Source organism: Trachypithecus francoisi, unplaced genomic scaffold, assembly GCF_009764315.1.
Source record: "Trachypithecus francoisi isolate TF-2019V2 unplaced genomic scaffold, Tfra_2.0 Lachesis_group9, whole genome shotgun sequence".
NCBI lineage: Eukaryota > Metazoa > Chordata > Mammalia > Primates > Cercopithecidae > Trachypithecus > Trachypithecus francoisi.
The window spans coordinates 3,182,704-3,195,768 of NW_022681474.1; the positions used below are offsets into that span (position 1 = coordinate 3,182,704).

The following is a 13,065-nucleotide window of genomic DNA, read 5'->3' on the forward strand; positions in this document are numbered from 1 at the left end:
CACTTGCAAATGCACATGCAGGATCCTGCAACCACGCCAGGAGCACAAGACGGGAGATCAGTCCAAGAGCACAAATGGCCCTTCAGGACTAGCTCCAGAAGTGTTGGCAGTGCTCTCAGTGACACCTTTGTCCTGTTTCATTTTGTCTGTCTGCATCTTGTTTCAGAAGATTTAAAATGCTTCTCTCTGGGGCATACCTTGGAGGCTTTGCATTCAGCAGTCATTCCAACAGCAAATCCGTAGATGAGGAGACCCATAACACTCCCCAAAGGAAAAAGAGAAACAGAGGAAATCAAGTAGGTTTTCCTGAAACATTTCTCATTGGATTAAGTAACCAAGTATCAGACTCCAATCTGTCCTTTCAGAAAGAGGCCTGTGGTTCTAGCTCACCCTCCACAGCCCTACTTCTGCTACTGACATTGCATGAGCACGTTCTCAAAGGTATTAGCCCCATCACTGTCCATCCTTAGTTGGCTCAAATCCCCTGTAACATGGATCCTTCTGTTTATAATTTAATTTTTATTTTTATCAAAGTAATATGTGTACATGGCAGTATCCATAACCTTCGAAAGCTGAAGAGTACTAGAAGGCTTAGAAAGAAAAACCCCAGGCTCCAGTCCTTTCCTCCCGACTTCTGAGTCTGTTTCCCTACAAACACACATATCTCTTCCCCCTCTGTCTTCTGAATATATTGACATCACAGTTTAAATCAAAATTCAGTTTTATTATGACTATTAAAATCTTGTTTACATCTGAGAAATATTATACATTACGATGGCATGTCTTGGATTTTACGACTTTATGTTTTTCCTGGAGTTGATAATTGCCTTATTTCAGTGTTTGCTTTATGTTCTATGTATTTATCAATCATTTTTTTCTAAGATTTTCAATAGGGCTGTGTAACTCCTCTCAATTTGGTACATTCATCAGATACTTAACCCACTCCTTTTTTTCTTTTTCTTTTTTGAGACATTCTTTCTGAAGCCCTCCTTCCTCCTGCATCAATTGGATTAGCTCTTCTCTTGGTCTCCTGCATGACTGTCTTCTTGAGAATCCTGTTTTCTATTATTCTGGAAACTCCCTTGGTACCTCTCCTGTGATCAGTTCTTTTCTTGGAATTCATATTCCCTTCTAACATTCTTCTGCTGGAGACATCTTCCAGTAAAGGTGCATGAGAAGTAAATTTGTGTGTTACTGAACGTCTGCCCTCACACTTAACTGATAACTTATCCAGTGATTGGTAGTCTGCTGTTGAAATCCAAAGCTACATTTACAGACTTGACTCCTCTGCTAAGTTCCAGGTCAAAATGTTCAGGCATCAGAAGCTCTGTCTTCCCCAAGCTACTCATTATTATCTCCCCAAACCTTCCCCTCCTCCTGTGCATTTATTTTGACTAATAGGACCATCCTTCCTCTAGTCTGTCACAATAGAAATTGTAAAAGAACAACGTCCTAGTTCTGCACTTAATCATTTCTCATTTGGACAATTGCAATAATATTGTAACTGCTCTCTCAGCCTCCAATATACCTTGGTTCTTTGTTCTGCCATTCATCTTTTATCAATCAAGTCCCCAAAACTCAGGTTGGACGGTGTCACTTCCTTCCTAAAAGTAACTTTAAATGGCTCCCCCTTGCTCATGGAATGCGATCTAAAATACATTGTCCTATAGTATGCAAATCAGAATATTGCCTTAATGTCATTTTTTTTCTTTTTTCTTTTTTCTTTTTTTTTTTGAGACAGAGTCTCGAACTGTCACCTAGGCTGGAGTGCAGTGGCACGATCTCAGCTTACTGCAAGCTCCACCTCCTGGGTTCATGCCATTCTCCTGCCTCAGCCTCCTGAGTAGCTGGGACTACAGGTGCCTGCCACCACAACCGTTTTTGTTTGTTTGTTTGTTTGTTTGTATTTTTAGTAGAGACAGGGTTTCACCATGTTAGCCAGGATGGTCTATGATCTCCTGACCTCGTGATCCGCCGGCCTCGGCCTCCCAAAGTGCTGGGATTACAGGCGTGAGCCACTGCACCCAGCTGCCTTAATGTCATTTCTTACCACCCTTGTTCTCATAGGCAGAACTGTGCTATCTCATGTAATTTTCATGTCAACAGTCTATTAACTGCATTTGTGCCATAGAGGTTTAAAATTCATAGAATAGAGTACTCCCAGCAAGCAAGAACAGTTAGAATCCTCTAGTCATCCTCATCTACCTATAAGGATTTGTGTACTGGAGGTGTTTTACCCATTCTGGTCAAAGCTTGCATTTTGGTGTTTTGATTTACAGGATGTTGGGTATACTCTAGAACACATTCAAGATAAACCATATTCCTATGACATGAGGCTTCAAAGCAACAATATATCACAAAAGCAGATTCAACATGCTTTCTTTTCTTCCTTCCTCACTTTGGGAAAATATACATGTGACTCATCCCGGATGTCCATGAGCAAATGGACAGTTGACCCTGGGAGTGATATGCCCCTGGGCACAGGAGCGAAAGCAATCTGATGACCCTAAAGAAAGCCATTGTCCTTTGCAGCACCAGAGGGATTACTTGAACCAAGATGAGCTATTCCCCTGTTGAAGAAAATTGCTTGTTAAATTTCTCCTCCTGGAAAAAGGAAGCACGGAAATTAGAAACAGATGTAAAAGTTGATCATTCGCCACCCAGTGCTTATTAAGACACCTGAGATTTGAGAGCTAAGCCTAGTAAAAATCGAGTCAACAGCTATTGGCTCTGTTTGGAGGTATGCCATATATATTCAGCGAATCTGGGCAGTCAATACCATAGATAAGGACATTATTTATATTGCCATTCCAGGTGCAATTACACAGTTTACCCTGTGAAATTGCGCTTCATAAACATGGCAAATCAATGCTAGTTATCAAAATCCATCCACAACTGACAGCACATGAAAAAGGGTTTTGCAAAATGATCTTGAAAGCCAATCTACACAGCCAGCTTCACAGAGGTCAGCTTATTACCCACTTAATCACATAGCCATCTTGCAGGAGCGTTGATTCCTCGGACCCTGGGCATGACATCACTCCTAATAGCACACACAATAAGCCATTACTACCATGTAGAATAGCCCTTAGCCAGGCTATAGCCACTGATGACCTGATTTGGTCTCATGCTGGGAAGAGCAAGTGGAGTTCTCATGGGGACAAATCATATCAAGACCAGATGTGAAGGACCTTCACGTGGAGGCATAAAATCCATCTGCAGCTTGTGAGCAAGACCTCTGTCTGCAGATGAAGAGCTGAACAACCTGCAAGCATGCTGATGGGCCTCGTCCTTGATGTCCATAAAGCAAGGCCTTCTAACACAGTTGCTGACTCATCTTCTACATGGGTCATTCACATTTGACATTCTCTATGGCTAGATCCTTGCCAGAAAGATCGAGTGAGATCCTGGGATGCCCGATTCTCACATGAGGTTTCCAGGCTGCAGATGGTGCATTTTTCTCCCTGCCCTGCAAGAGGATAAGGTTTAGCTTCCTTTGTGATGTGTGATTTTCAGTTGATGGGGATCGGGGGTCTTAACCTGGGTGAATTAATTCTGTACTCATAGTTACTCAAATGAAATCTACTAAACAGGGAGCTCTCAAAGGTTCAGGAAGAAGTCTCTTTACCACTCAAAATATGTGGCTAAGCCAGATGGCCTTTAAGGAATTCAGGTGGAAGAAACGTGGACCTTATAGCAGAACAGACAGGAAGAGGCAGAAGGCTAGATGGTGAAGTACAGGAGGCTGTTGTGGCAAATGAGACAACAGGAAAACCATGTGCAGAATTGAGACTGGAAGAAAAGGGAAGGTGCACACGTCTTGTTTACAAAGAACTTTCACAAACATTGTTTCATCCTGTTGGGTGGGTGTTCGGTAGACTTGACATTCTCTATGATCGATGCTTGCTATGATAAAGATTGAGTGATCGATGCTTGCTTTGATAAAGATTGAGTGAGAGTCTGGGATGTGTGATGAGCACGTGAAGTTCCCATGCAACACAGGCTGTATTTTCCTCTCTGCCCTGGAAGAGGGCCAGGTCTGCTTCCCCTTGTGATGACATTTTCACATGCAGACTCAGGGCTAAGGCCAGCAGTCTTTCACTTCACCACAGACACCTCATCACAGAGAGGAGCTGACTTTGAGGAACAAAAGAAAACTCTTCCAATAAGCAAAAGTTCCCTTGCATCCCCGGTTCTTGGCTCAGCACTTGATTCGTTGTGGTAACACAGAAGAGGGAGGCAGTCAATGGACTCTGGAGCCTCTCATTGCGACCCTGAGTGAGTTACTTCCATCTCTGTGCCTCAGTCCTTTTGTCTTCATCCAGGGAAAATAAGAGTACCTATTTGATAAAGTGTAATGAGAACTAAATAAATTAAATATTTTAAAACTTTAGAATAGTGCCTGTAATAGAATATGCCATGTAAGGGAGTTGCCTTATTTTATTAGACACTCAATAAAATAGTGGTTGAATGAATGATGTAGCATAAGCAATAAATGAAAATAGTACAATGAATTTAGACAAGGACAAAGCCAGTATGATAGAGCTTAGTACAGAATACAAGAAGAGCACGGACAGTGTCATGGCAGAAGCAAGGAATTGACCATTTATCCTAGAACACCACACCCTCTCCCAGCAAGGATAAGCAGGAATCAAACTGTACAATTCAGTCTAAACATCTTTTATCTCATTTGCCTGGCTGCTCATGGAGGATAAGTATTAAATGAAATATTAAATGAAGCCTAGACTGCAGTCCAGCAAGGCAAGGGAAAGAAGGGAGAGGCAGGGAAGGGAAGGGGAAGGAGGGGAGGGGAGGGGAAGGGAAAAAAGAAGGAAGGAGAAAAGGGAAGGGAAGAAAGAGAGGAAGCAAGGAGAGAAGAGGAAGGGAAGAAAGGATGAAAGGGAGGGAGGAAGGGAGGGAAGAAAGGAAGGAAAGAAGGAAGGCATAGAAGGAAGGAAGGAAGGAAAGCGAAGGAAGGAAGGGAGGGAAGGAAGGAGAAAGGGAAGGGAAGAAAAGATGAAAGGAAGGGTGGGAGGGAGAGAGAGAAGGAAGAACAGAAGAAAAGGAAGGAAAGAAGAAAAGGAAGGAAGGAGAAAGGGAAGAGCAGAAAGGATGAAAGGAAGGGTGGGAGGGAGGGAGAGAAGGAAGGACAGAAGAAAAGGAAGGAAGGTAGTGAGGGAGGAAGGAAGGAAGGGAGGGACGAAGGAAGTAGAGAAGAGAAAAGGAAGAAAGAATGAAAGGAAGGGAGGGAGGGAAGGAAGAAGGAAAGAAAGGAAAGAAGAAAGGAAGGGAGGGTGGGAAGGAAGGAATGAAGGAAGGGAGGAAGGGAGGGAGGGAGGGAAAAATGTATCTGCCCACCCTAGCTAGCTACAATTCTGCCCAGAGCCTTCCAAATGGCACAGGAGGAGGAAAAGTCTGTCCAAAGACAGATACTGCAAACAGTGCATGGTGTTAGAGCAAACCGTAGGTGAAACCAAGAAAAAGCTACACTTTCCCACACTGGTGAGCTGGAGATAATCTCACAGGCCCTGGGCCTGTTAGGTCTGGTGACAGGAGTGTTGCTTGATGTCTTGGTCCTGTTCTTACGGATATTGGGTTTCATGTTTGGCCTAAATTCCAGCCAGTTTTCAAACAGAAAATTATGGATGTAGGCAGCCTTTCTGTTTGTCTAACCTCAGTCTCAGCTTCCTCTAATGAGACATGACATGAATTACCTAGTTTGTAGCTGGGTCGGGAGGTAATGGGATGGGGGTGGAATGTTGAAGAAACACAGGGTTTTCCTTCCAAACTCCCCTCTCCTGCTCTAGGAATTTTCCAAGTCTTTTAAGAATGTTCTTTTTGAAGATTGAGCTGTTTTTCATTTTTGTATTGATACATAATACACATACATATTTATGGAGGACATGTGGTATTTCGTCACATGCATAGAATGCATAATGCTCGAGGCAGGGTATTAGGAAGAATACGTTTTCTTCCTGCATGTGTGTTGGTTCAATTTCATCCTACTACTCCTCTTCCCTGCTTCACATGACAATAATTACAACACCAGTTTCCATCAAAGTGATGGTTTCTCCCATCCCCCAGCTGGGGGCAGGTTTGGGCGATGGCTACAGTGGGAACCCTGAGTGTGTGGCTCCACCTCCAAATCCCTCCCCTGCATCCCCACCCACCTCCCTGATATTCACTGCCCTGTCTTCACCCCTCCAGAGCTGAAGTGGACCAAAGGCCAGGGCCCAGCAGAGAGCTTTGTGTGCCTGAGCTGTCATGGGCTGGCCTTGGGTTTTAGGTTTTTTTGTTTGTTTGTTTTTGTGTTTGCTTTGTTTTGAGACAGAGTTTCGCTCTTGTTGCCCAGGCTGGAGTACGATGGCACAATCTCGGCTCACCGCAACCTCCGCCTCCCATGCTCAAGCGATTCTCCTGCCTCAGCCTCCCAAGGAGCTGGGATTACAGGGACGCGCCACCACTCCTAGCTAATTTTGTATTTTTAGTAGAGACGGGGTTTCTCCGTGTTGGTCAGGTTGGTCTTGAACTGCTGACCTCAGGGGATCCGTCTGCCTCGGCCTCCCAAAGTGCTGGGATTATAGGCTTGAGCCACCATGCCTGGCTGGGCTGGCCTTGGCTTTCTCTGGGACTGATGGGTGTTTAAACCTACCTCTTGTTCTTGGGGGGTGCCTTGTGGGTTTTTTGCTGGAAATCTCTGGGGATTTATCCCTGCAATTCCCTGGTCCAAGTGATGCCTCTCTTCCAATGAGCCATTTCAGGCCCTTCTCTTTCCCTGAGCCCCACACCCCTCTTTTGTCTCCCTCTCCCTCCTCCTGCAGCCCGTAGGTGAGGTCATTGAGGGGTTTCAAACCTGCTTCTCAGACACCTCTTGTGCATGTCCTGCTTAGAGGCCTAACTTCTTGACTGGCGTGTGGGAGAAGGTGGGAATAGTTGCCACCTATTGCCTGGAGACCTCCAACGACACTGAGAAAGAGCCCGCTTTTAACACCCTGCAAGATGTTACAAGGAAGTATGGCTCAAGATGGAAGCTAGGACAGATATTTACACGGTCAGCTTTGGATTGTTTCCGTTTCCTTCATGTAAGTGGTATTTCACCTTTTACAAGGGAAAGAATGATAAGGAACAAAATCAGAGTGGCCCCTCAGGTCACCTTCCCATCTCTTCCTCCAGCTCACCATGCTTTGCCCCTTCTGCTGGGGTCCATGGTGGCTTCAGCCTGCCTTCTGCACTGGGAGTGTCTTGACAGCACCTATTCTACAGTGTGACCTCAGTCACCTCCCCAGCTGAAACTTCTCTGTCCTGTGACCTGTCCTTTCAGTATTCTGCCAAATGAACAAAATAAGGCAATGCAAATGAGTTTACTTAGTGCCAGCAAGTGGCAGTTCTGAGGTCAGACACACATGTGAGTGGACTTCCAGGGGACAGACAGGTCAACCTCACTAGCGGTGATTTCAGGCACTGGGCAAACGGTTGGACAAATAATTGAGGCCGGCTCATCAGGATCACCCTGGGCTGCGATGATCAGGCCGCATGTCCGTGCCAGGGCCCAGGATCCCATCAGGAGGTCATTTAACCTTCATGTGGCTTTTCAGCATGCATCCACACGGGCACTGACTTCATCTATGAGACCCCTCCTGTGACCGCACATACACGTTGGCCCAGCAGACTCTTCCCCCTCCTGCTGCTGCCTCTATTATCACCAGCACTGCAAAATGCTCTCTCTCTCTGATGGAACATTCCCCCCATTCCCCCTACCCCTTTCACGCCCTGCTATTCATGACCAAGAACACCCATTTGCTTTGATACATCTTGCTGTGGCATGTCAAAATCAGTGACTTTCCTGAAACTGGCTCAACGGATTTCTATGCATTTTCCTTCCAGGATTTTAATGCAAACATTTTCACTGAGACTGGAAGGAAATGTTCAAAACAAACAAACAAAAGGCTTTGCCAGCCTTAAGTGCGCTGCTCCCTGAGGCATCAAAAGCAGCAGCTTCGGAGAGTCTAGAACCGAAGTGTCTTCTATATCTCCCTCTCCTGCACACAGTTTGTTGACTGCCCCCTATCCCTGAGACATCTTTCCCCCCATGACTCCCACCCCACATCCAGCAGCCATTAGGCCGTTCCTGGATGCTGAGAGTACCGTGTCATCCGCCATCCTGAAAACAACCTGCTCTTTCTATGTAATATTTGTTCATAGGTTTTCCTCTTGCTGTTCTTTTTTTTTTTTTTTTTGAGACAGAGTCTCGTGCTGTCTGCCTACCAGGCTGGAGTGCAGTGGCGCGATCTCAGCTCACTGCAACCTCCACCTCCTGAGTTCAAGCCATTCTCCTGCCTCAGCCTCCAAAGTAGCTGGGATAACAGGCTCCCACCACCATGCCCAGCTAATGTTTGTGTTCTTAGTAGAGACAGGGTTTCACCATGTTGGCCAGGCTGGTCTTAAACTCCTGACCTCAGGTGATCCACCCGCCTCTGCCTCCCAAAGTGCTGGGATTACAGGCGTGAGCCACCGTGTACCACCTCCTCTTGCTGTTCTTTTCAGTTCACCCTTAACTTACCGTTTCCCAGTCCTTTGGTCCAATGTCTCAGTCCCTCAGGGCTGGCCCGGAGCCACATATACTCAGATTTATGGCTCACCCTTTCCCTGCTCTGCCTACATGGCTATTTCCAGAGTTCCCTTTCAACTAGCTGGAAGATGCTGCCAGGAGACTGGAAGTCAGATGGAAAGGAAGGGCCAGGAATTTCTCCTCACCTCCCCTTGACCATGAATGAAGGCTCCAGCAGTGGCTGAGTCTCCCACTGGATGGGTCTCCAAGGTTCCAGCCTCTACTAGGTGACCCTGCCCCCCGCCCCCGGCTCTAATAACTTGACTCCTTCCTTGACCACTTAGGCCAGCCTCCCCGCCTCCCCTTTGTGCTGCTTAGCCCTTCCATCCCCTGTGCCTAACTCCTGGTGACATCAACATAGCAGCTCCAGAAACTCTAAAATTGCTCAATCTAATAGTTTCCTGTATTGACATTCTCTTCTTTTCAAAGACGGAGTTTTCCATTTTCCTGTTGGATTCAATGGATGTATCTTCCTTTGGAATTTCCAAACTGCTGTAATCTGGTAAAGTCCCGTGGGATGGCAAGCTGGACCCTGAAATCACACCAGTTGACTTTGGTTTTCATCCTAGCTCTGACATTTCTAGCTGTGCTGCCTTGGCCAACTTATTAAAACCCTCTGAGCACCAGTTTCTTCACCACTAAAACAGGGATAATGAAACTCATTTCCTCCCTGGAAGTAGCCTTTGATAACCTCACAGCATGTGGCCTGGCATGGGTGGGTGCTCAGGGAACATTCGCTCCCCTCGCTTCTCCTAAAGTGGTCATAACTGTGAGAGTATGAACGCATATCCCTTCCGGGGAAGCATATTTGTATTCTAACAATGGAAAGAAATACTTGGCCAGGCATGGTGGCTCATGCCTGTAATCCTAGCAGTTTGCGGGGGCCAAAGCGAGAAGATTGCTTGAGCCCAGGAGTTGAAGACCAGCCTGAGCAATATAGTGAGACCCTGTCTCTATTTAAAAAAAAAAAAAAGACCTTAACTCAATAATTAATTTTGAATGTGTAAGTCTCCAACACCCATGGCAAGACAAGCAGAAAGATAATTTTGGACAAGCCAACCTTTGAGAGCCTTTAAATCACTCCGAGGAGGCGGTCACCTACTCCGCAGGGACTGGGGAGGGCTCCATTATCTGGGAGGAGACTCTTGTGCTAATATGAAAAGTGATCCTTCTCCCCGCCTCCCAAGGGAAGGATGTGGAATGTGTGAGACTCAGATGTGTGGGAGTCTGGCCCAGGGTTATTTTTGTTTCCATTAACGTTCTCTTCTATATGCATTTTAACCTTAATCAAATGCATGTGTTTTTGTTTTATTTGCACTTAGTTCATCAAAATGTCCCTTATGATCTGAACTATGCCATAAGCCTAAGCACCCCCAGTGCAACACTCATTAATACCCCTGGGAAACAGGAAGTTGCATTTAGTCAAATGTAAATAAATTCAGCTCCCCGGGGCTTTGCCCTGGCCTGGGTCAGAGAAGAGGCAGTGGCTTCTCAGTCCATCTCATCATTGTCCCCTCCACCAACTCCAAAACTGAGCTGGAAGAATGACATGCCTTGACTCTGAAATGACAAAGTGTTCTGAAAATGTGCCTATCCTTTGTTCAAAACCGTTACAACGACAAGTGCAGTTTTACAAAGAGATGAGTTTCTCTTGCTTTGGCTCAATCGTCGGGTGTCATTCCAGATTTTTTCCCACCCCCCACCAGTACTCTGAAACCAGGCAGTGCAGGCAAGAAGCAAGAAAGAGGGAAGAAAGAGATGTAAACCTAAACCACCTCGCCAAAGACACCGTGTGAGCCGTGGTTAAGAGGTTTCCATCTCCCCCTGTCTCTCTCACCCTCTCACTGACTCTCCCGCTGCACACATGGAACCAATTATGAACAAAGCCCAATTGTTGTATATTTGGAATTTCCCACATCAACTTGATGCTTTCTTTAACTGACTTGCGATGTGTGTCTGCGTTGGAGGGCTGAACCCAGGCTTCCAGTCTGCACGCTGCCACCGCCGCTATGGCACCCCTCTCCTGTTTCTTCTGATTCATTTTCTCATGGTGTAAAACTCTGCTTCTTCCCTTTGCACCCCACCCCCATTTCCTATTAGGTTTGTTTGAATAAACAGAACCTTCTTTTCCGTCATTTTCAATAAACTTAGCACTAGTCTGCAGACAGTGTCTCAAAGCTGGTGCCCAGAGTGTATGAGTGGTATTAAGGCTAACACCAAAAACCATGGGATGACTACAAAGGAAATGGCCATTCCTTTCGTAAAACTCAGAACAGACAGAAGCAGTGTATGTAGAAATGCTTTAAAAAGAAAAAGAAAAAAAATCCGAACATACCCCATATCCTGGAAGCCCCTTACTTGATTTTCTTTGCAGTAATTTTTTTCTGCTATGGAAATAAGCCGATTTAGGGAGGAGTAGAGATGGGGCAGGTAGAGGAAAATATTACAGAAAAATTAACGTTTGAAACCATTTATGCCATCCGTCAAAGAAGGCTGTCTGATCTGAAATTACACAATGTGATCAGAAAATAATTGACAGATGTGATGGATGAGTCTGCTTCGACAGAACCTTGTAAAATGAAACATAGTTTCTTCACATTTACTGGCATGCATAAAAATAAATGTTCTATAACACAAACACTTAAATGACAAGGTGCCAAACGCAAGTCTGCTCCATTCGATTTGATTCATCTGAATCATGTGATTGAAACAGTTTCTTCTTCTTTCCCTCATACTTTCTCTCCGTGGACTGTATTCACATCTACAGTGAGTAATACCCGTGTGTTTATTTTTATGTGTTAGAAAGCAGGAAGGGAAAACAGATATACATGTCTGATGCTCGGTTTTATAGATAGAATTTATGACCGCAAAGAGGTCCCTGATGTGTTCTGTCTCTGGTCTTCAAATATCGTTCCTCCGTTCAGAAGAGAGTGAAATCAGAATGTAGGATTCTGCATTAATCTCCATTCCAGATGGTGATATTCCAAATAGTCTTTTTAAGGTGAGCATGTGACCTACTGTACAGCCGAGGGGCTTGGGAGTCACGTGATGGAATGAATAATACGTCTGATAGAGCTTTGATTAGACAACTGACCTGGTTACCATCTGCAGCCACAAGAAGCAAAGTTGACATTTCTGGATCCGTCTCCCCAGGAGCGTTACTTGCCCATGAGCGGGACACGGCTCTGAACCAGCTGTGCAGAGGGACAGATGGAAGAAAGCTAGAGATGTTGCTTCGTGCGCGCTGAAGTTGCAGAACTTGGGCTGGTTTTCTTTCTTCCCATCCCCCCTCTTCCTGACAAACCACATCTTGACTCAGATGGTCGAAAGAAAAACTCTTTCAGTTATTTGATATTTGGGAACCCTCCAGGAGACCATAACTTATTTTTGAGGGAGGCTCCTTCTCTCCCTTTGCTGGGAACACACGCACACACACACACACAGACACAGCTGTACACCATGGTGGTTCAGGCTGCAGTGGCTCCGAATAGATCCCAAAGACTTTTACTGAAAATTCCTTATGGATCTCTGAGAAGGCGCAGCGTTGAAAGGGTAAGCTACGTGGCGGGCTGTTTCCTTCTCAATTGCTCCAAAGACAGGGAGATGTTTGTTTTCATTGTATACCGCGTTACTTCTGTCACTCACGTTCTCAAACAGTTGGAGTTCCTCGGACTGTAGAATACTATCTGATCTGTAATTTTAGTTTTTTAACAGATAATGATGAGAAACCTGAAACAGTAATTTTTGTAACTTGTGGCTTTCGGATGGGGGAGGGGTGCCTTTAGAGATGAAATACGAGGGATAAGATTGGGTTGGGAACTTCCCCCGGAATGGGTTTGAGAGATTTGAGTGCTTGCTGAGAAATGCATGGGGGTTGCGAAACTGATTTCTTCTGTGTTTATTGAAACCTACTGATGAGTGTAGCAGGTCTGTGAATTCCTTCTGCTGGGTGACAGTGTCTAAAAGGGAGGTGATGGTGATGTGAAGGGGCTTTGAAGCTTTGCTGGTTTAAATTATGCAGGCAGTTGATTAAAAGCTTTTTTTTGTCCCCAAATACATTGCTATCATTTGGGGTTTATTTGTTTTTAATACTATGGATTTTGGCTTAACATTACTCTGTTAATTTCCTGAAAGCATGTTTACTTTGGAAGTCCCTAGCAGAGAAGATCCTATAAAATAATAATAAGGATTTGTCCTTCTCTGGAGTAACAGATGCAGTTTGAGGCTGGCTGTAGTTAATGCAAAGCTGGTTGTCGTTGGGGTGACAGGCTCAACATGCAGGAAGAATCCCTACACTCACAAAGCGTATGGCAGTTCTGTTTCTCTCAGAAACCCCAAAAGCCCATGTATGAATCATGGCAAGCCCTTCCATGAGTTTTCGTCACCTACATAGACATCTTCAGTTAAGGTGTAGTCCAAGACCTAATAAAGCAAATAGCCTCACATGATGCTCTCTT

At 45.2% G+C, this 13,065-nt stretch overlaps 1 protein-coding gene across 6 annotated transcripts in view; it reads left to right on the forward strand.

Moving 5' to 3' along the window:
- FRMD4A (FERM domain containing 4A) overlaps positions 1-13,065 on the forward strand; it is a 544,823-nt gene that overhangs the window by 163,410 nt on the left and 368,348 nt on the right. The window contains exon 1 of one of the 6 annotated variants that reach the window (XM_033209305.1): positions 11,696-12,160. The exons of 4 other annotated variants lie outside the window; for them this stretch is intronic. In XM_033209305.1, coding sequence (XP_033065196.1) covers positions 12,068-12,160 — 93 coding nt within the window. In that variant the 5' untranslated portion in view covers positions 11,696-12,067. Of the gene's footprint in view, positions 1-11,695; positions 12,161-13,065 lie in introns of those variants that run through there. One more of the 6 variants, XM_033209298.1, reaches the window with a different exon arrangement.